At 35.7% G+C, this 21,351-nt stretch overlaps 1 protein-coding gene across 1 annotated transcript in view; it reads right to left on the minus strand.

The window, feature by feature from the left end:
• Positions 1 to 3,714: 3,714 nt before the first annotated feature.
• The window catches only part of LOC144970228 (uncharacterized), a 55,883-nt gene continuing 38,246 nt past the window's right edge, over positions 3,715 to 21,351 (minus strand). Inside the window, exons 2-8 of the mRNA XM_078909645.1 lie at positions 12,381 to 12,547; positions 8,910 to 9,012; positions 8,212 to 8,376; positions 7,077 to 7,310; positions 6,109 to 6,174; positions 4,962 to 5,046; positions 3,715 to 4,669 (exon numbers count right to left, since the gene is read on the minus strand). Coding sequence (XP_078765771.1) covers positions 3,853 to 4,669; positions 4,962 to 5,046; positions 6,109 to 6,174; positions 7,077 to 7,310; positions 8,212 to 8,376; positions 8,910 to 9,012; positions 12,381 to 12,547 — 1,637 coding nt within the window. The 3' untranslated portion in view covers positions 3,715 to 3,852. The remainder of the gene's footprint in view (positions 4,670 to 4,961; positions 5,047 to 6,108; positions 6,175 to 7,076; positions 7,311 to 8,211; positions 8,377 to 8,909; positions 9,013 to 12,380; positions 12,548 to 21,351) is intronic.

A 21,351-nucleotide genomic window follows, 5' to 3' on the forward strand; every position in this document is an offset into this window, starting at 1 on the left:
TACGACAGTGGGTATAAGATTTGAGTAAAGAACAAAGATGCAAACTGTGTATACGTGGAGAGTTAGGAAACAATACTGATGTTTGTTTTGATCGTACTTATTTACACGACATAATAAAGGTGCCACGTAACTTGACATAGACAGGAAGACAGAGGGCACCTGTTTAACAAATCTATCTATCTATCCAGAGAGAGAGAGAGAGAGAGAGAGAGAGAGAGAGAGAGAGAGAGAGAGAGAGAGAGAGAGAGAGAGAGAGAGGGGTATTATAATGTGTGTACATTTAATTACATCAATTAAAAGTGGCTGGTGAATGTTTGAATGTTTGAATGCTGGGTGACTAAGGACGCAAACAAAAACTGATAATGTGAAATGGTTGACAGTCAAAAAATAATAACACTAAATCTGAAAAAATAAGATGTGTTGAAATACACAAAGAAAGGACTTCAAATTATAAAGCTTGTACACTATTGAAAAGCTACTTAATTCTAATGATCATGATGATTACAATAATTATGAAGACGATGATGGTAATGACAATAATAATCATACAATAAAAATAACATTAACATTAATAATAATAATAATAATAATAATAATAATAATAATAATAATAATAATAATAATAATAACAATAATAATAACAACAACATTAATAATAATAATAATAATAATAATAATAATAATAATAATAATAATAATAATAATAATAATAATAATAATAATAATAATAATAATAATAATAATAATAATAATAATAATAATAATAATAATAATAATAATAATAATAATAATAATAATGATAGTAATGTTATTACTATTACTACTATTATGGTTATTATTATTACTATTATTATCATCAACATCATTATTATCATAATCAATATGATCAGTGATGATTATATTGATTATGATAATGATGATGTTGATGATGATAATCATACATCACCATCAATATCACTGTTATAATAGCATCCGTATTTTCATAGCAATTATTATGTACAATGGGAACTAGTCCTCAAAAACAAAACAAAACAGATTTGATAAGATTGTAAATAAATAGTTATATACACAAATTATTTCACAGGAAGAGAATGACGATGAGAATATCTTGGAGTTAAAACGACATTTCACGCAAGTTCATGGCCTATTGCACAGATTCATGGCTTATTGTTATACGGACAGTGATAAATACTGAAAAGGATACCCCCGCTTATTTTGTTTTTAAAACACAGCTGCTTTTCTTATTCTATATTAACAGTAGGAAATGGAATGGAAGATTCAATTTAAACAATGGAGATGGATAATGTGGATGATTATACCTTGACAACGCTATTCTCACATCTCTCATTCGTCTCTAGTGTTTCATTCATCGTGTTTTGTTGATATAAGGGAAAAAACTAAAATATAGAGCATTTATATAGTGCAATATCCACTAAATGTGCTCAAAGAAATTCACATGTGGTCCCTAGTCAACTGCAACACTTAAACATATGACAAGACACGACGCCAGTCAGGAGACGGTACAGTTTTTTTTCCGCAGGAGACAACGCTGTTAACGGCCGGGTACTTATTTTACACCTCAGTACAATGAGACTTTGCGAGTAAAGAGCCTTTTCCAAGGACTCAATGATTCGCCAAGTGAGGCTCTAACCCAGGACCTCCCGATCCAAAAGTGAGTGTCATACCACAAGACCACATAGCCGCACACAAAAACCTGAAACATCCACATTATCTGTCGCTATTGATTAAATTGAAGCTTCCAACCCATTTCCTACTGTTATTTGTTTCTTCGAGCTTCAAACAACAACATTTTCATTATTTCATTTTATGAATCCGAGAAGTCATTCCAGTGGATGGCACCTTTAAAATAAAATACAGCACTCTATTTCCCTTAAAGGAATACAGAAAATGGGAACAATAAATGAGAAGAATGAACACAGGATTTTCTACCTTTACAATCTATAAACTGGATGAAGAGAATGAAATGTATAATGGAGGAAATGCTGTGCCAATTATTGCTTAGCTACAAGTTTAAATCATTACTTTAGCAATTTTAATTACATTAAGTTTTAGGCATTGATTCATAGATGCACATATTAGCAGGTCTGATAACCAAACTCAATTATGGGCTTGATTTAACATTGTTGTAATGGACAATACTTTGCACTGGTTTGAGAGTAATTCCATAACAAAAATGAGCCCATAATAATTGGGTTATCAGACCTGCAAATAAGTAGATGTCGATGTAATAACATATTAAAACATTGATGACAGCGTTGTAATTTGTACAAAATTATATAGCGAGTCATTTAGTTTCATTCATACATCATTTTTGAATTAACAGGGAAAATACCGTGATTTCTCATTGGTGACAAAGGTATGATGTGATGACAGCTTTGTAATTTATACAATATTATGTAATGAGTCATTTAGTTTCATTCATACATCGTTTTTGAATTAACAGGGAAACATACCGTGATTTCTCATTGGTAACAAAGGTATGATGACTTTAACCAAGAAGAGAAAATGATATCATACACAGAAAATAATCTTTCTTATTATAATCCTTGTTAAAATAAGGTGTTGTAAAATGGCAATTCCCTCATTGGTTAAATCCCATCACAGTGAGACAGACTTTTTTCTCAAATCACAGTTGTCCTCACTTTCTGGTTATAACTATATGCCTAACCCTTTTCATCAGAAAGAAGGTAAAAGCGTTGTGACAAGGGCTGCATTTATGTCAACATTTACTAATTCACTAACTTGGGGTCATTATCTAACCTTTTATTTAACATGCATCATATTGGTTGGGTTTTTTTGTTTTATTAATGTAAACCTGTAAGAATATAATAATTACCATCAATCAAACTTTACAAAATTCTAAACTTCTTTTGAGATCATATTAAAACCATTCGTTGTTTAGTTATTAAAAACGAGAGAATAAAAAGAATTTACTACATGTTTATATTGACACTACTACAAAAAATCTTAAATTGATGGGAATTTCGTTGTCTTGCTATCTAAACCGAAGTAAAAAATTATAAAAGTTTTAAATTTAAGCTACTAATTTCAACTGTAAATTGAACTAAAACAACATAGTATTACACAATATGTAAAGAAGAAATGAGAATGATTAATAACTTCTATGTTATCATACACACTTGTTACAGTTTGAAATGTACAAATTTACATTGTGACTGAATTTATATATATATATAATATATAATATATATATATATATATATATATATATATATATATATATATATATACATATATATATATATATATATATATATATTAATATATATATATATATATATATATAATATATATATATATATATATATATATATATATATAGCACTATATATATATATGGTATATTTTAAATGACAATGAATATAATTGAACAAAAACTTTTGTGAATAAAAAAAAATTACTTAAGTGAGTATTGTGGAAAATAATCACTCCTTCCAGAGGTCAATTTTACCCATGAAATAAGATTGTACAAAAAAGACATTACCGCTATTGGAGGGTATGCAACTATTTATTGCTTCAGTTCCCTTATATCAATCTGAATGGCAATCCCTTATACATTGTGACAAGTGCCCAAACATGAAGACTCAGAATCAATTAGCTCAGACAAATCTTGTCGATCTGTGAAAAGTCCTGATCAATAAGTTAACCAAAGCTAAGATACAGAACTACTGCCAAGCACATTCACATAATGAACCAACATTTTTTTGGTCAATAGTTCCTCCGGTCCAAATTAAATTCAGAGAATGGATTTACGATATATTGACTAGACTGTTAGATGCCAGAATGATGAGCTTATTGCACTTGCAGCAATCAATAATAGATATTATCCTCTGTCTTCAAGGGGACATAAGTGTTCTCCTTTAAACCATTTACATACATGTTTTCAACTTCATACCCAGTTTCCTCCCTTTCTACAAATGGCAAACCGGGGGAAGTAATCAGCATTTTCTTCATCTCATCCTCCTCATTATTATCAGGAGCAGTCACGGTTGTCAAACTCTCAAGAGATTCATACATATTCTCCTCTTCGTTATAATAATCATTCTCGTTAAAACTGTCCTTATCTAGCATAGCAACACCAGCAGCTGTAGCCCCATTAGCATAGTCCAGCTCATTTTGTGATTGTGGGACATCATATGTGCTTTTATTGGTCATTCGAGAATGAACTTGCGAATAATGATCATCTCCGTCATCAGGGGCAGTCATTGTTGCATATTTGTTTTTGTCATGCAAATCACTTCTCTCAGACTTTATGTTTCTTCTTGCATTATCACTAACACCAGCACTGAGTCTCTTCGGAGCTGTCAGAGTAGGTGGAGTATCATAGTTATTCATGACAAGCTTGGGCTTGGAGTGAAGAGGAGAAGGAGGAGGAGGCAGCTTCAGTTTTAAAGTCTCTTGTGATGAGTCGGCGCAGCCTTTTTGTTGTGGTTTTAAGTATTCTGTGTCTTCACTGTATCCTCCAGAGGCGCAGCCAATGTCATGACCACCATTTCTATTGTTATCTTCATCATTATGATCGTCTCTTCTGTAACAATTGGGCGTAAATACGAGGTTGGGAGCTTCTCCATAGTAAGGATTTTCATAACTTATCTGAGGATCTTCCTCAATGCTTTGCTTTCTTTTCCTGTGGAATGAGATATACAATAAAAAATAAATGAATCTAATAACTGCTTCCTACATCAATATCACTTATGGTATCAAAAACGTCTTATCCCCTTCGTCTTTCCAAGACTAAATTTTTTTAAAATCATTTATAAAAATTACAAACACAACTTCTCTGATAAAATATATAAAATTAGACACCTTCAATAAAGTAATTACAGTATTTCTAATTTTCAATTTATATGTACTTTTTTTCTTATGAAAATAGAAAATATCTGTTTCTTATATTCTTGTTATAAAATTATAAATCTTACCTTCTCTTAAGAAGAATGAAGAATATAAAGCAAACAGCACATGACAATCCAATAAGAATACCGACCACAAGACCAACTAAAGATCCTGATGAACAAAACAAATGAAAAAGGCAAAGATTCAGTCATGGAATGTAAAAAAAATAAATATTAAGCACTAAAATAATAATATAGGCACAACGATATAATTGGGAATCCCCGTGGATCTATTAGCGGGACACAAGACACCCCATTCATCCGCAAATTAACCAGGCTTTAAATTTACATAGAAGTGATTTATCATTCTTGTATCTCTGTTCATCAAACAGTGATTAGAAAGCTGGACTTTATAGATTTTCTGGAAAATCCTTAGCGTTAGACCAGTGTCAAATTCTATCGGTTGTAAGCAACTACAGACTGTCAGTTTTACATGACATATACCGAAACATAGTTTGACACCGGGCAGTATGCAGAGGCACCAACTTAAAATTTGGCTCACAGGAATTTCAGACATGACTTGGAGGAATTTCAAGGCCGAAAGAGGAATTTTCGCACACAAAACCTTATCCATTTAGAGCCAAATGATATGTAAACACAATGTGAAATACCATCATAAGGATCGAAAAGACTGTTAAATATTTGATAATAAACAGACCTCTTATTCTTGGGTTGGATATATTATAAGCTCTGCTTACGGAAAAGGGGGATACTGATCACATGTTTTCAATGTTTGCATCACCTACCGATATATGTGCGGCTATGTGGTCTAGTGGTAAGACACTCACTTTCGGATCGGAAGGTCTTAGGTTAGAGCCTCGCTTGGCGCACAGTTGAGTCCTTGTACCGGCTCTTTACACACATTCTCTCACCATACTCAGGTGTAAAATGAGTACCTGGCCGTTAACAGCTTTGTCTCTGTCCGAAAATCTTTTAATATCGCCTAACAGGTGTCATGTCTCGTCCTACATGTTAAGTGTTGCTGTTGGCCCTTGTAAAGCGCTTTGAGCATGTTTAGCGGATATTGCGCTCTATAAAAGTTCAAAGTTCAATGTTCATTGACATCCAAATACAATTTATCAAGTCATAAACAATTCATTTGCAATCATTCACTATGACAATCCACTTCAAACATATTTGTCATCTTATAATATTACAATATCAAATAAGTTACCAGATGTGAGTCCAGCTGATTGACTTTCCACTTGCTTGACTTGGTCATGTCTTGCATTGTTAGAAACTGTTGAAAAAGGTGAGAATTAGAAATCAATCATGGAACTTGCTTTTTTTTCTGGTGAAGGGACGGATTTTACATTTAGAAAATAATTAATGATCTCTAGACAGTATCAGTAATGTTAAACTGAAGATTTTAGAGCAGAAATGAAAATATGGAAATACGAGTATATCATTTATTATGATGAATAAATGAATAGAAATTAACAAGACACTGTGATATTTGCTTTGTACTGCTAAAATTTGAAAAAAATGTTTATACATTGCTCTTTTAAATGATTTCCATCCTTATTTATATGAGTAGCCACTACAAATTGCTTTATAGATTTCATGTATTCGTTTTATTAAAATATCCATATATATAAATCAGATGAAAGTGACTTCACAAATTTTTAATTTAAAAATTATAATTTAGTTAAATTTGTCCTCGTACATGTGCGGCGATGTGGTCTTGTGGTATGACACACACTTTCTGATTGGAAGGTCTTGGGTTCGAGCCTCGCTCAGTGTATAGTTGAGTCCCTTGCAAAAGGCTCTTCACTCGCTTTCTCTCACCAAACTTAGATGTAAATGAGTACTTAGCTGTTAACAGCATTGTCTCTGTAGGTAAAAAATTGTAATATCGCCTAACAGGCATCATGTCTCGTTCTACATGGTACATGTTGCTGTTGGTCAGGGACCCTTTGTAAAGCGCTTTGAGCATGCTTAGTAGATATTACGCAATATAAAAGCTCAAGTTGTTTTTTGTTTTTGTTTTTAATAAAAATGGCATAAGGTACAAAGCTGCCTGCATAACTTCTGCCATTTAAGTTATTACTGCATTTCACTTTCTAGAGAGCTTTAATAATAATGGATATCATTCATCTAAAAATAGAATTTGACACTCTCATATCATTGATATAATATTACCATAAACATTGTGTGTAGAATGATTGTTTTTCGCACTGAGTCCATTAAGCAGGTAGCCTGATTGTAACTTTTTCACCACTCTGACTTCAAACAAGGTTGTTGTATTCTTGGTGGTAGTCGGTGTTGATGTGGTAGTGGTAGTAGAGCTTGTTGTAGTAGGGGTGGTGGTGGTGGTGGTGGTCGTGGTGGTAGAGGTGGTTGTCGTCGTAGTTGTCGTAGTTGGTGGGAGCATGTCTGAAGAAAAGAGATAATATAGGAAGTAATTATAATACAAACCATAAAGGTAAAAGCAATATTATCATTAGTAGTAGTAATAATAGAGGAAGAATTAGTGGTAGATATAGTATAACATAGTATAACATAGTAGTAGTAGTAGTAGTAGTAGTAGTAGTAGTAGTAGTAGTAGTAGTAGTAGTAGTAGTAGTAGTAGTAGTAGTAGTAGTAGTAGTAGTAGTAAGTAGTAGTAGTAGTAGTAGTAGTAGTAGTAGTAGTAGTAGTAGTAGTAGTAGTAGTAGTAGTAGTAGTATAGTAGTAGTAGTAGTAGTAGTAGTAGTAGTAGTAGTAGTAGTAGTAGTAGTAGTAGTAGTAGTAGTAGTAGTAGATAGTAGTAGTAAGTAGTAGAGTAGTAGTAGTAGTAGTAGTAGTAGTAGTAGTAGTAGTAGTAGTAGTAGTATAGTAGTAGATAGTAGTAGTAGTAGTAGTAGTAGTAGTAGTAGTAGTAGTAGTAGTAGTAGTAGTAGTAGTAAGTAGTAGTAGGTAGTAGTAGTAGTAGTAGTAGTAGTAGTAGTAGTAGTAGTAGTAGTAGTAGTAGTAGTAGTAGTAGTAGTAGTAGTAGTAATAGTAGTAGTAGTAGTAGTAGTAGTAGTAGTAGTAGTAGCAGCAGCAGCAGTAGTAGTAGTAGTAGTAGTAGTAGTAGTAGTAGTAGTAGTAGTAGTAGCAGTAGTAGTAGTAGTAGCAGCAGCAGTAGCAGTAGATGATGATGTAAGGATGATAACAATAAAATGATAACAGAAACAATAGCAACAACAAACAACAACAACAAAAACAACAACAATAAAAATGGCGTCTCTGCCTCATCATCATCATCATCATCATCATCATTTCATCATTATCATCGTCATTATCAATAATTTACCAAATTCACAAATAAACGAGTAGTCCTCCAGCCAGTTACAACGATAGTCATGCCACCGGCCATCCCTCTCCTTCCACTTCATCAAAGCACAGTCCTCGAAGCATAACAGACCACAGCTTGGTTGTCCTGGCGCCCAATTAGAATAGCCGTCCTTCACTCTTTCTCCTGGAAAGAATAAATATATAAGAGCTGCCATAGTATATATATATATATATATATATATATATATATATATATATATATATATATATATATATATATATATATATATATACTAGATATAGATATAAATGTGCCAAAATAAGGCGGGTGTGTTTAAATTAAACTGAAATAAATAAAAATCTATTATTATGCAAATCGAATAAGTGTATTTTCCGGGTTCAGCTTATTTAAATGCAATTCAACGTACATCATTTATGGCCTCACAGGCCATATGGCAAAAAAAAGTTCAATTTCATACAAAACAAGTTGTCTATTATGCTCTCATTTTGTACTGTTAATTAGTCTTACAAAACATAACAACGCCAATAGCCAGGTGTTTAGGGTGTAAAGTGCTTTGCATACTCAAGAACATACACGCCTGGGCTAATGTTTTGCGATTGTTTTCACCCATCAGATCAATGACCACGCTCAACATTGCTTGAATAATGTTACATGAAGACGAAAGACTTTAGCCACTCGGCCTCCTATTCCTTTACCTGTCGTCCATCTCCAGTCCATCTCCGACCTCCTGTCATTGGCTCCTATCCAAACACCCCGTCGTGGCCATTTGAGATCGGATAGGCTTTCTATCAAGAATTTCTGTAAGGTTACAAAACGAAAAGTACAGTGATTAATTAATTGGCAAGGAGAGACCAAATAAACGCGGTGATTGGTTGGGGAGGGAGGGCGGGATGACGGTGTTGATAAAATCTATTTCATACAAAGTTGAGAAAATCAGTGTTGCTCATTGCTATAAAAGAAGAGCAGAAGAGTTTGTATTAAATAAACGAGGGAGAAAGTAAAATGTAGAATTTGTCAATGCCAACTCAACCCCACAATAGGTTCTATCGTCATTATCAATCTGATTTCTACTCAGCACCGAAATTAATCTTGATGGTTGGCCGTTACATCGATATAGATAAATAGAGAAGAGAGAGAGAGAGAGAGAGAGAGAGAGAGAGAGAGAGAGAGAGAGATAGGAGAGAGCGAGAGAGTGCGTGAGAGAGAGAATGAGGAGAGATTGTGTGTATGTGTGATTGATATATATATATATATATATATATATATATATATATATATATATATATATATATATATAGTATGCGCTTGGCTAAGAAGCTCATCACATTGCCATCCGGAAGTATAACGGACCAACACACAAAACTTTGTGTAATCATGAACTTTTATAGTCGGGGTAATACAGTTTAGTGAGAATCACTCACAAACGCGGATGGCAAAATACAATAACAAAGGCTTGAATGACGTCATCTTCGTTCTATCTATATATATATATATATATATATATATATATATATATATATATATATATATATATATATATAAATAAGAGAGAGAGAGAGAGAGAGAGAGAGAGAGAGAGAGAGAGATTCTATTGATCTTAAGCGCCCAGAAGAAATAAGGACTGAACAGGCGATTTCTATTGCCGTTTTTTCCCCACACAAAAGATACATTATATCCATGCCGAGTTTTGTCGTTTATTTTGTAAACAAAAAGATGTGCTTGGTTATTGTTTGGCGGGAGAGCTGGCGAGATGACTGCCCTTACGTTGAGCAGATTTTTTTTTCTTCTCTCGCTGAGCGCATTTTGTTGATTGCTAGAGTTAATAACAGAGGTGTTTATGAGTGGTTTATTGCGTGCTTTCCCGTTTGTAAAACGTCTTCACTTAAACGTCTCTCTCTCTCTCTCTCTCTCTCTCTCTCTCTCTCTCTCTCTCTCTCTCTCTCTCTCTCTCACACACACACACACACACACATTTCCTTGTTTCTTTCGAGAACTAGAACACAAATACAAACATAATATACAAATACGCACGGGCGCACGAGCACATTATTAGTGTAAGAGCGAGCATCTTGTGTCCATGCCCAAAAATAAAACAACAAACAAAACTCACTTAAAGAAAGTAAAAAGACGTCCAACTTCTACGTCATGGCACAAGACCGAAGGGCAAGAGCTCAGGTGGTCGCTGGTTCGGATAAGTAAGTAAGTAAAGAATGTAAAAAAAAAATTTCAAACAAAATAACAACAACAAAACCAACAAACAAACAACATAAAAAAAGAAAGAAAAAAAGAAAACCGTAGACGCGCTGTACAAATTTTAAATAAAAAGTTATTCATTTTGAGTGCCCATCAACCTGTCAATAATATAATTTCCTATAGAATGTATGCGCTTGGCTAAGAAGCTCACAATATTGCAATCCGGAAGTATAACGGACCAACACATAAAACTATGTGTAACCTTAAACGTTTATAGTTGGTTAATATAGTTAAGTGAGAATTACTCATAAAAGCAGATGGCTAAAACAATAACAAAGACCTGAGTGACGTCAACTTTTGTTCTATCAATAATATGAGATCTTTGATACAAAGTTGTAAAATGTGCCAAGTGTTCATTATGATAATAATTAATTCATGTATCCAGAGCAGCGGTTCACATAACACTCCAATGCGCCTTACCTTGTAAAACACAAACTTAGGGTATTTCAACTTTCCAATGATTGAATTAGGAGTAAATAAGCACTTGTCTGTGGCACAAACGGATATTCACAAGAGTGTTGGTATAAAAGGGCGCTTAAAATGCGGTTGGAAACTTGATTTCATATTAAGGGGGCAGCGTGGCTCAGCGGTGCGGTCTTTGCTTCCTACCCAAAAGGTATAGAGTTCGACTACCCGCCTAGTTGTGTGGCCTTGAGCAAGTCACCTCGCCCCAGCTAACTGCGCGGCGCTGCACTGCGGCTGACGCCTGGGTTATTCCAGTCTTCCCTTGGAACAGACCCTAAACACAAATTTCCCCTTGGGGATTTATAAAGGGAATTTAAATTAAATTTAAATTAAATCTAAATAAGATTTTCTCCTGTAATAAATTAAATATCAATAGGAAATGAGCTGGGCATAATAAAAATTTGCAGGAGCCCACTGACTAAACCTGCATATAAATTTGCCATTTAATTTTGTATTCCGAAAAAAAACCCACCCCATAGAGCTACCTAGAGTTGAGAATGTCTAATTCCTTACCTGTGTCCTATGTTCCGTGATCGTGACAAAGCGACAACCCAAAGAGCTACCTAGAGTCGAGAATGTCTAATTCCTTACTTGTATCCTTGTTCCGTGATCGTGACAAAGCGACAACCCAAAGAGTTGCCTAGAGTCGAGAATGTCTAATTCCTTACCTGTGTCCTATGTTCCGTGATCGTGACAAAGCGACAACCCAAAGAGCTGCCTAGAGTCGAGAATGTCTAATTCCTTACCTGTATCCTATATTCCTTGATCGTGACAAAACGACAACCCATAGAGCTACCTATAGTCGAGAATGTCTAATTCCTTACCTGTATCCTATATTCCTTGATCGTGACCAAGCGACAACCCATAGAGCTACCCAGAGTCGAGAATGTCTAATTCCTTACCTGTATCCTATATTCCTTGATCGTGACAAAGCGACAACCCATAGAGCTACCTATAGTCGAGAATGTCTAATTCCTTACCTGTATCCTATGTTCCTTGATCGTGACAAAGCGACAACCCAAAGAGCTGCCTAGAGTCGAGAATGTCTATTTCCTTACCTGTATCCTATGTTCCGTGATCGTGACAAAGCGACAACCCATAGAGCTACCTAGAGTCGAGAATGTCTAATTCCTTACCTATATTCTATGTTCCTTGATCGTGACAAAGCGACAACCCATAGAGCTACCTAGAGTCGAGAATGTCTAATTCCTTACCTATATTCTATGTTCCTTGATCGTGACAAAGCGACAACCCATAGAGCTACCTAGAGTCGAGAATGTCTAATTCCTTACCTGTATCCTATGTTCCTTGATCGTGACAAAGCGACAACCCATGGAGCTACCTATAGTCGAGAATGTCTAATTCCTTACCTGTATCCTATGTTCCTTGATCGTGACAAAGCGACAACCCATAGAGCTACCTAGAGTCGAGAATGTCTAATTCCTTACCTGTATCCTATGTTCCTTGATCGTGACAAAGCGACCACCCTGCCGTCGACAAACGGCACCGGCCGTTCTCCATGGTCGTTCCTCCATGTGGAACTGATAGCACACATTCCAGCTACTGGCCTTGAGGTAACGGTCCCTGGAGAGGTTCGTTGGGCAGCGGGACACATCTGGATATAGCAGAGGAATAAATGATTAAAATCGATTATTGCAGAAGCTATGTTAAATGGTATTGATAGGTATTTCAGCCGGTGCATATATTCGACTCTAAAACACAGCAGACGCTCTTATTCTTACAATTAAAATAAAAAGTAAGAAATACAGAAAAAAGCACCAAACAAAAAATCAAAAAAACAAAACAAAACAAAAACAAAACAAAAAAACACAACAAAGAAAAAACACTCAAGAAAAACAAAACAAACAAAAATCCAGCAAAAAAAAAAAAAAAAAAAAAACAAAAAAAAACAAAAAAAAAAAAAAAAACAACAAAAAACAATAAAAACAATAAAAAGCATTTTGTCATTTTTTGACAATGTGGTGATCAACGATATAAAATTATCCAACAAGATCAACTTACACGATTATCTATAGATAGTATGCACTTGGCTAAGAAGCTCACAACATTGAGATCCGGAAGTATAACTGACCAAGACACAAAACTGTGTGTAACCACCATGAACTTTTATAGTCTGATTAATACATTTTAGTGAGAAATATCCATAAACGTGGATAGCAAAAAAAAAACAAAAAAAAAAAACAAAAAAAAAACAAAAAAAAAAACCCAATAACAAAGACCTGCGTGACGTCAATTTCATTCTATCTATACACAAAGTTCGAAAAGGAGCCTTTCCCAATCAGAATGAACAGTCTCTATTTTCTGACCGATAACGAAACAAGTACAACGCGCTCACCATAACATTAGTAGTCCCTCAAAGCTACAAGGCCCATGGAGCCAGAGTTTATCCCTGTTTCTTTAGTTTGAAACGGACAATAATAGCAATTGCTTGGTACCCTTTGGATAGGACGCTAGTCTATCGCAAGTTACTTTCCGCTTAATCTAACAGACCTAGCACCCCATTCACCGCTGGGTAGACTTCTTCTTCTAGGTTCCATGCCTGGTCCAGGCTTCGGATACTGCATGAATTATCTCTCTCCATTTCTCCCTGTCTCTTGCTTTTTCAAACAGCTCTTGGATTGTTAGGTTGGTAAAGCCCTTCAGTTGGTCTATGAGTGTTTTTCTTTGTCTCCCCAGGGCGCGTTTACCAGGTATTTTTCCACAACTTGCCAGGTATTCATTCTTATCTTTCCTTACTATGTGTCCGAAAAAGGATAGTTGTCGATCCGCTATTAAGGGCATTAGTTTCCTTTGTTGGTATGTTTGTTTTAGCACTTCTTCATTCGTTTTGTGTGCAGTATACGATATTCTCTGCATCCTTCTCAAACACCACATTTCAAAAGCTTCAATGTTCTTTTGTGTAGACAGGGGGGGTCCAAAAAAAAAAAAATCTCGACTGAACCAGGTATCGGTCTTGGTCCCTTTGCGTGTGAAGCAAGTGCTCTATAAACGGAGCTATCGGTTGCTGTCTTAAATTCTCAAACATGGAATGGGCTCTTAGCGTACGATTCAATAGGCATTGACTGTATCTGCTGATAATGTCGTTATACCACAGACCCTTAAACGGACAATGACCTAGTCAACTCAATAAATAGTCACATCAACTCAAAGTGAAGTGGTTATTATGTTCTACATCATAATAATGAAAGACCGGGTCAAGCGACGGGTATGCTGGAAACACTTACTGCCGGAAATATCAACTCGTTCTAGTCAACGAAGAGTTAATCGTGATAACATTTATATCAGAACTAAATAACTAAATAAACAAATAAAAACAAAACTAAAAAAAAATCCCCTACAACTTGAGCAAACACACACACACACACACACACACACAGACACACACACAGTCACAAAAAAAAATATAATAATAAGTCATTTATTATTCACGAGAGTAGCTCCTCACCGAAACATGACCGAAAAAGATTCGTTTTCAGTTACATTTGAATGTTTCTAGTTTCTAGGGCTGCTGATTCTCTTACTTCTAAAGGCAATTTATTCCAAATTCTAGGGCCGTACCAAGCTCAGCTTTTCTCCCTGGGTTTTAAGTATCTTTAGGAGTTTTTGAATCGGAAGAGGAACGAAGAGATGTTTGCGGTTCATATATCTCAATGAGTTCTGTCAAATAAGAAGGAATCTATTGAAGACTATTATCAAGACTATTTTAAGTTTTCAAATCACTCAGGGTATTGTTCTATGAGGCAGACAAAAAAAAAAGTATGCCTTTCCGCCACGACATCATAAGATATCGTCGCTTAGGCATTCCACGAAGGAATATTATAGATAAGTCATCAAATAAGAAGTCTGATGTCAACAGGAATCACCCATGTTGTCCCAAGTGAGCAAATTGGGGGTTAATAATCTTGCCCAAGGAAAAAGAACGAAAGTGCCTGAAGCGGGGCTCGAACCCGGGACCTAAAAGTCAAAGTGCAATGCCTTAACCACTCAGCCACATCGCAGACAAGGCATGTCACTAAATAAATGACACAAAATTGCAATTTTTTCTGAAATGATGAAAATGCGATTCAGGACATTTTGAAAGATACCTCCTAAAAATTGTAGTTGGATTGTGTTGCCGAAGAGTTAGTTGAATGGCATTATGAGACAAAAAACCAATCACACGTTATAGCCTGGTACAAAGTAATGGGAATTCCAATCGGGAGTTAGTGATGAGTACCTTCGGACCAACATTGCCAATTATCATGGTATCGTTGGTGAACTAGGTCGATATACCAACTATGTATTTCACTCACCGCTATAATGGTTGGAGGATTGTAATCGTTCACGCACACATACAAAATCACAAAAACTCTCAATTTCTCTCTCTCTCTCTCTCTCTCTCTCTCTCTCTCTCTCTCTCTCTCTCTCTCTCTCTCTCTCTCTCTCTCTCTCTCTCTCTCTCTCTCTAGTAATCCATATTTTTGGACCCTATAACATGATAAATAAGATGAGTGTTTTTTTGTATGTATCACACACACACACACACACACACACAGAGAGAGAGAGAGAGAGAAAGAGAGAGAGAGGGGAGGGGAGAGATTAAGAGAACGTGATATATAGTTAGATATATAGTTAGAAAGATAGATAGATAGATAGATAATAGTAATAATAATAATAATAATAATAATAATAATAATAATAATAATAATAATAATAATAATAATAATAATAATAATAATAATAATAATATTGTAGTGTCCATAATATTCGAATTGTATAATATATCCCATCTCACGACAAAAAAAAAATAAGAAAAGATGATCTTGATCGTGGTAAGTGACCAGATGGGTGACGACGATCGCTCAAAATCTGGTCCTGGCGATGTTTCCTTGGATATTGGCAGTGATGAACATTGTACTTGAAAAAAAAAAGGCGCGTAGCGGGAGATTGGTCTTGTATCAAATAACAATTTGCGGTTATATGGCCTGCTGGGTGAACCGATGATGTATTGTGGGAGGTGAATTGAGCATGATAAATAAATACAATAAAAATGCGCTCTATGGTCATATATATCTATTTTTTTTTAATTCTCACACCGGATACGGATTATCATAACATAAATACTGCCATGGCAACAAAGCATTGCGAAGTAGGTCAACTCACAGCTCTGGGAACTTGTCTTGTCCAAATAGGCCTACTCAAAAACAAGTCAATAAACCGAATATTTTATGAAAGAAATATTGGTATTCTTTCCTTTTATTATCATTTATGTATTTATTCTGTACTTGCTCTTCTGCTTTTGGTATTTTCTCAGATTGACATTAACATGGACAATCGATTCTGTAGGACTTGCGAGAGAGAGAGAGAGAGAGAGAGAGAGAGAGAGAGAGAGAGAGAAGAGAGAGAGGGAGAGAGAGAGAGCGAGAGAGAGAGAGAGACTGTGTGTGTGTGTGTGGGGGGGGGGGGTCTCTCAAATTTACAACACATATAGGAGTAAATTGAGAAGGGGGGAGGGGGGGGGGGAGTCGATATATAGATAGACAGACAGCGAGATATATAGATAGATGGACGGATGGACCCAGATAGATAGCTAGATATATAGATAGATAAACAGAGAGTTAGATATAGATTGATTGACAGATAGATAAATAAATAGATAGATAGATAGATAGATAGATAGATAGATAGATAGATAGATAGATAGATAGATAGACAGATAGATGGATAAATAGTCTCTCACGTCATCTTTAGTATGATGACTGTAGTCAAGCAAGAATAATTCTCAGAAGAATGATATGTATATATAAATCTAATATTCAGTCCAGTAGAGTAAAAAATTACTTCATAAGTAATCCAAAAATCTTAAAGCACGAACCATTTACACATTTTGCCACTCAGTTAAGCATTCCCAAGTAGGTCACGAATTTAAAATCTGGGTCATCAGTAAAAACTGAAGAGGTTTTCTTCTTCTCACGGTGTCCAAGAGAGGGGGGGGGGGGGGGGGGGGGTTAGAAACAACCAACACCCAATTATAGGAACTTTAATCGAGTTTAAACAAAAAAAAAAAAGAAGAGACGAAGCCTCCAGGGAAGGGATGAAAATAACAAGACGATAGGGGATAAAGGATATTTAGAGCCATACTTCGATGCATTATTGAGTACTTCTTCCTCTTCTAGAGCTCATGATCGACGCATTTGCAGCGCAAGCGATGATTGCAGTGATTTCGACATGAATCAAAGATAATTGCAAAATTATTGTTCAATTTCAGATAATACGAGGTCGTGTTTTATAAGGACGTTATTCGTTACTGTAATAAATTGTTACATACTGTTAAGAAAATTAAGTTTTAAAGTTACACCTCCTTCGAGTTTCCCACAAATTTATTTTGCCTCATGCGCGCTCGTTAAACTTCTCCACTGGGACTTGGGCTTTCAGGTAACTACGAGTACATAATAATAATAATAATAATAATAATAATAATAATAATAATAATAATAATAATAATAATAATAATAATAATAATAATAATAATGATAATAATAATAATAATAATAATAATAGTGGCGGTAGTAGCAGTAGTAGTAGTAGTAGTAGTAGTAGTAGTAGTAGTAGTAGTAGTAGTAGTAGTAGTAGTAGTAGTAGTAGTAGTAGTAGCAGTAGAAGTAGTAGTAGTAATATGTACATGTAATAGAAACATAGATAGATAGACAGAAACACACACAGAGAGAGAGAGAGAGAGAGAGAGAGAGAGAGAGAGAGAGAGAGAGAGAGAAATAGAGAGAGAGAGAGACAGAGAGAGAGAAGAGAGAGAGAGAGAGAGAGAGAGAGAGAGAGAGAGAGAGAGAGAGACGGGAGTTTTGTTTTTTTTAATTGACCTGAACAGACAGGTAAGATCTGAATGAGCTGCGTAACCGCTTCCCCATTGGTTCAACGTACAATCTTTTGATTGAGTCCGGTAATTATCAGAACAGATTCTCTTATTATGGCCATGATTCATTCCACAACAATTCCTACACATAGTACCATTATCATCAGTTTTTCCCCTAGTTCTTGATTATTGTTCACTTCGTGTTTCCCATTTTGCACCTCTGGTTCAATAATCTGAGTTCATCCATCCTTGTTTTCTGCGCAGTAGTGACTAATTTTAGGTTTCTTTATAGCAAAACTCTAACGTTGAGCAGTTTAGCAGTGTGGACAGGCATGTAGTGAATTACAGGAATCATTATGCAATCCACATTATGCAATAAAGATCATATTTCATTGCAAATTTACCACTGCCAGCATCCGAATAAGGTGTTACAAGAAACCATTGTTGATCTCAAGCACCAAACACTTGCTAAACAAATCAAAAATATATTATAGGTTATGTTCACGAATTCATCATTTTTTAAAGAACCTCACGATGCATCATCAATATAGTAGAGAAGACCTTTACGTTAACTCTTTAACGACAAGGCTGACGGTTTAAAAAAAAAAACCCCATAGTTTCTGATGAAATCCCGCATGGTTGCAATAATTTACCAATTGCTTTACAAATGTTGCTTTACACGTGTTGATGAATTGTTGACTCCCGATAAAAATATAAAAATCTAACAATAATTTACCCGCTGACCCATCTGCTTCCACCACGAGGGTTGGAGCTGTAATGCGACGGAGTACCTGGAATGTGACTCGGGCTTCAAATGACGCCGGAAGGCATCGCGCTTCCTGACCTTTGAAAAAATCGGAATTATAATATGATGTCCAGGTAGAATACACTGGAACTCACTTTCTAAGCTCCCTTGTAGCAATTACAATTGGATAGCGAGAAATTCTCACATATCATTACAAAGCTTGCATTCTGCGAGTAACCCAGGTAAAGGAATGAACATAAGAGTTGGCATAAATTTGAAATCTGCACGTGAATGTGATTAATAAAACATGCTCTTCCATCAGGTCACATGATACAACTTTGCCGCTGTTTTAATGTACCTTTTGTAGCTGGCCCAGCAACAATAAACAGATTGGTCTGACCAATTTGGGGGGGGGGGGGGGGGGGGGGGGGGGGGGGGGGGGGGGAAGGTTTAATATTATGGATCTGTCGGAAAGCAGTTTGCTACTGGGCAGCATGCAACAGGAAATTGTGCAACAAGAAATTGCTAGAGCCTAGTTTCACCAAAGATAGAAAAAGTAAATATGGACAGTTCTCACATCATGCTGTTGTTGGTGTTTCTTTTCTTTTTTTAAATTTAAAGTAAGTTGATTAACAAAACAATAAATGTCCGTTGTTTAGTTTGATAAACAACGCGACGGTTATAAGTGCAATAAAAGCCCATTGAGAATATCATATTTTCCCCACATTATCAACAATAACGAATAATAACAATAATAATAAAAACACAAAAAAACATCAGCATTGTTTAAGCATAAATATGGCGATGATTCATCCCACATTTAATGAGTTCCCATTGGACAATAATCACGGCACTGTCACCACTTGACGCCACTTAATTCTGTCAACAACGTCAGATAATTGAAGTCAAAGAGATATCAACCTCCATTTGGCCCTCATAATTGGTTTAAACTAGAGGTATTCTATCAACAAAGAGAGAGAGAGAGAGAGAGAGAGAGAGAGAGAGAGAGAGAGAGAGAGAGAGAGAGAGAGAGAGAGAGAGAGAGAGAGAGAGAGAGAGAGGGAGAGAGAGAGATGAAACGAAACAGCTAAAGATGAGAACAAAAATACATATAAAATTATATGCTTTTGAAAGTGAGTTAAAAAGACTTATAACTGTTACCATCGCAAAAAAAACCAAAACAAAAAAACCCCACAAAAAAAACAAAAAAACAACAACAACAAAAGAAACATAAAACAAAAGGAAAACAAAAAGAGAACGAAATGTAATTAACACAGAGACAAACAAAACACAAATAGACAAAATTTGTACATTAGAATTACAGACAATACTTGACAAAAATCATCACCAACATTAAATGAAAAAGGAAAAGTGACGAAAGCGTAAATATTATGCTTGATTGTCAGCCGACAGTAGTGTGATTGGCGGATGAACCATGCACATTGGCAAAGGAGTCATGAAACGGTGCACTTTGTCTCCACTTCAGGCTACTTCAAACGGTCAAGTTTCGGTCTAGTTTACTCACATACACATTATTATTTTGCCTATCACGAAAGAAAGACGGTTTGTTGTCTAATCTGTTTGAAGTCATAATCTCGCTTCTAAGACAACAAACCGTCTTTCTTTCGTGATAGACAAAATAATAGAGGCAATCTGAAGTGACCAATGCATCATGATAGATAGTGAAGCGGTTTCCGATAATTGTGAGGTACAGAGGTTCGCTGTTGCGTAATGGACATGTTCGGGTAAGCTACCTTTAGAAACACCACGCGACCATAAGTGTACTCGACTTTCTGTAAACAAAAAGCGATTGGCGCACTACCTTACTATAGATAGTATGCACAAGAAGCACGCAACATTGCCATCCGGAAGTATAACGGACCAACACACAAAACTTGTGTAACCTTGAACGTTTATAGTCCGGATTATACAGTTTAGTGAGAATTACCCTTAAACGCGGATGGCAAAAAGCAATAACAAAGACCAGAGTGACGTCAACTTCATACTATCTATATATTCTTGAGTATATGTGATCTTGTGGTATGACACTCGTTTGGTCCTGGATAGTTGAGTCCTCAGGAAAAGGCTCTTTATTTACAATCTCTCACCGCACTCAGGTGCAAAATGTGTACCTGGCCGTTAACAGCGTTGTCTCTGTCTGGAAAAAAATTGTAATGTCGCCTAACAGGCGTCATGTCTCGTTCTCCATGTTACGTGTTGCTGTTGGTCAGGGACCCTTTGTAAAGCGCTTTGAGCACGCTGCACTATATAAAAGCTCAATTTTTTTTAAAAAATATATCTACGCTGAGATCTGAGTTGCACGGCAAGAGTATTTTGAACCTAGAGCATTGATATGACGCAATTTTCACTAAACCTACACAGAGCGCTTTAAATGAAGTACCTAGCCAAAGCATTTAAACATTTAACATATAGGACGAGACATGACGCCGGTTAGGCGATATTACAATTTTCCCCCGACAAAGACAACGCAATTAACGGTCGGTTACTCATTTTACACCTGAGTACGGTGAGAGAATGTGACTAAAAAACTAAAAGCCTTTTCCGACGACTCATCTTTGAGCCGCTCAGAGCGGGACTGGAACCATAGACCTTCCAGTCCGAGGGCGAATGTCATATCAATAGACCAGATAGCCGCACAACTGCATGAGTTACTGCTTTCTTTTTTAAAGCAATCCAATGTGCGGCTATGTGGTCTAGTGGTATGACACTCGCTTTCGGATCGGAAGGTCCTGGGTTCGAGCCTCGCTCGACGCATAGTTGAGTCCTTGGAAAAGGCTCTTTACAC

Source organism: Berghia stephanieae, chromosome 4 (genome assembly GCF_034508935.2).
Source record: "Berghia stephanieae isolate SIO BIC M18660-M18661 chromosome 4, UCSD_Bste_1.3, whole genome shotgun sequence".
Lineage (NCBI taxonomy): Eukaryota > Metazoa > Mollusca > Gastropoda > Nudibranchia > Aeolidiidae > Berghia > Berghia stephanieae.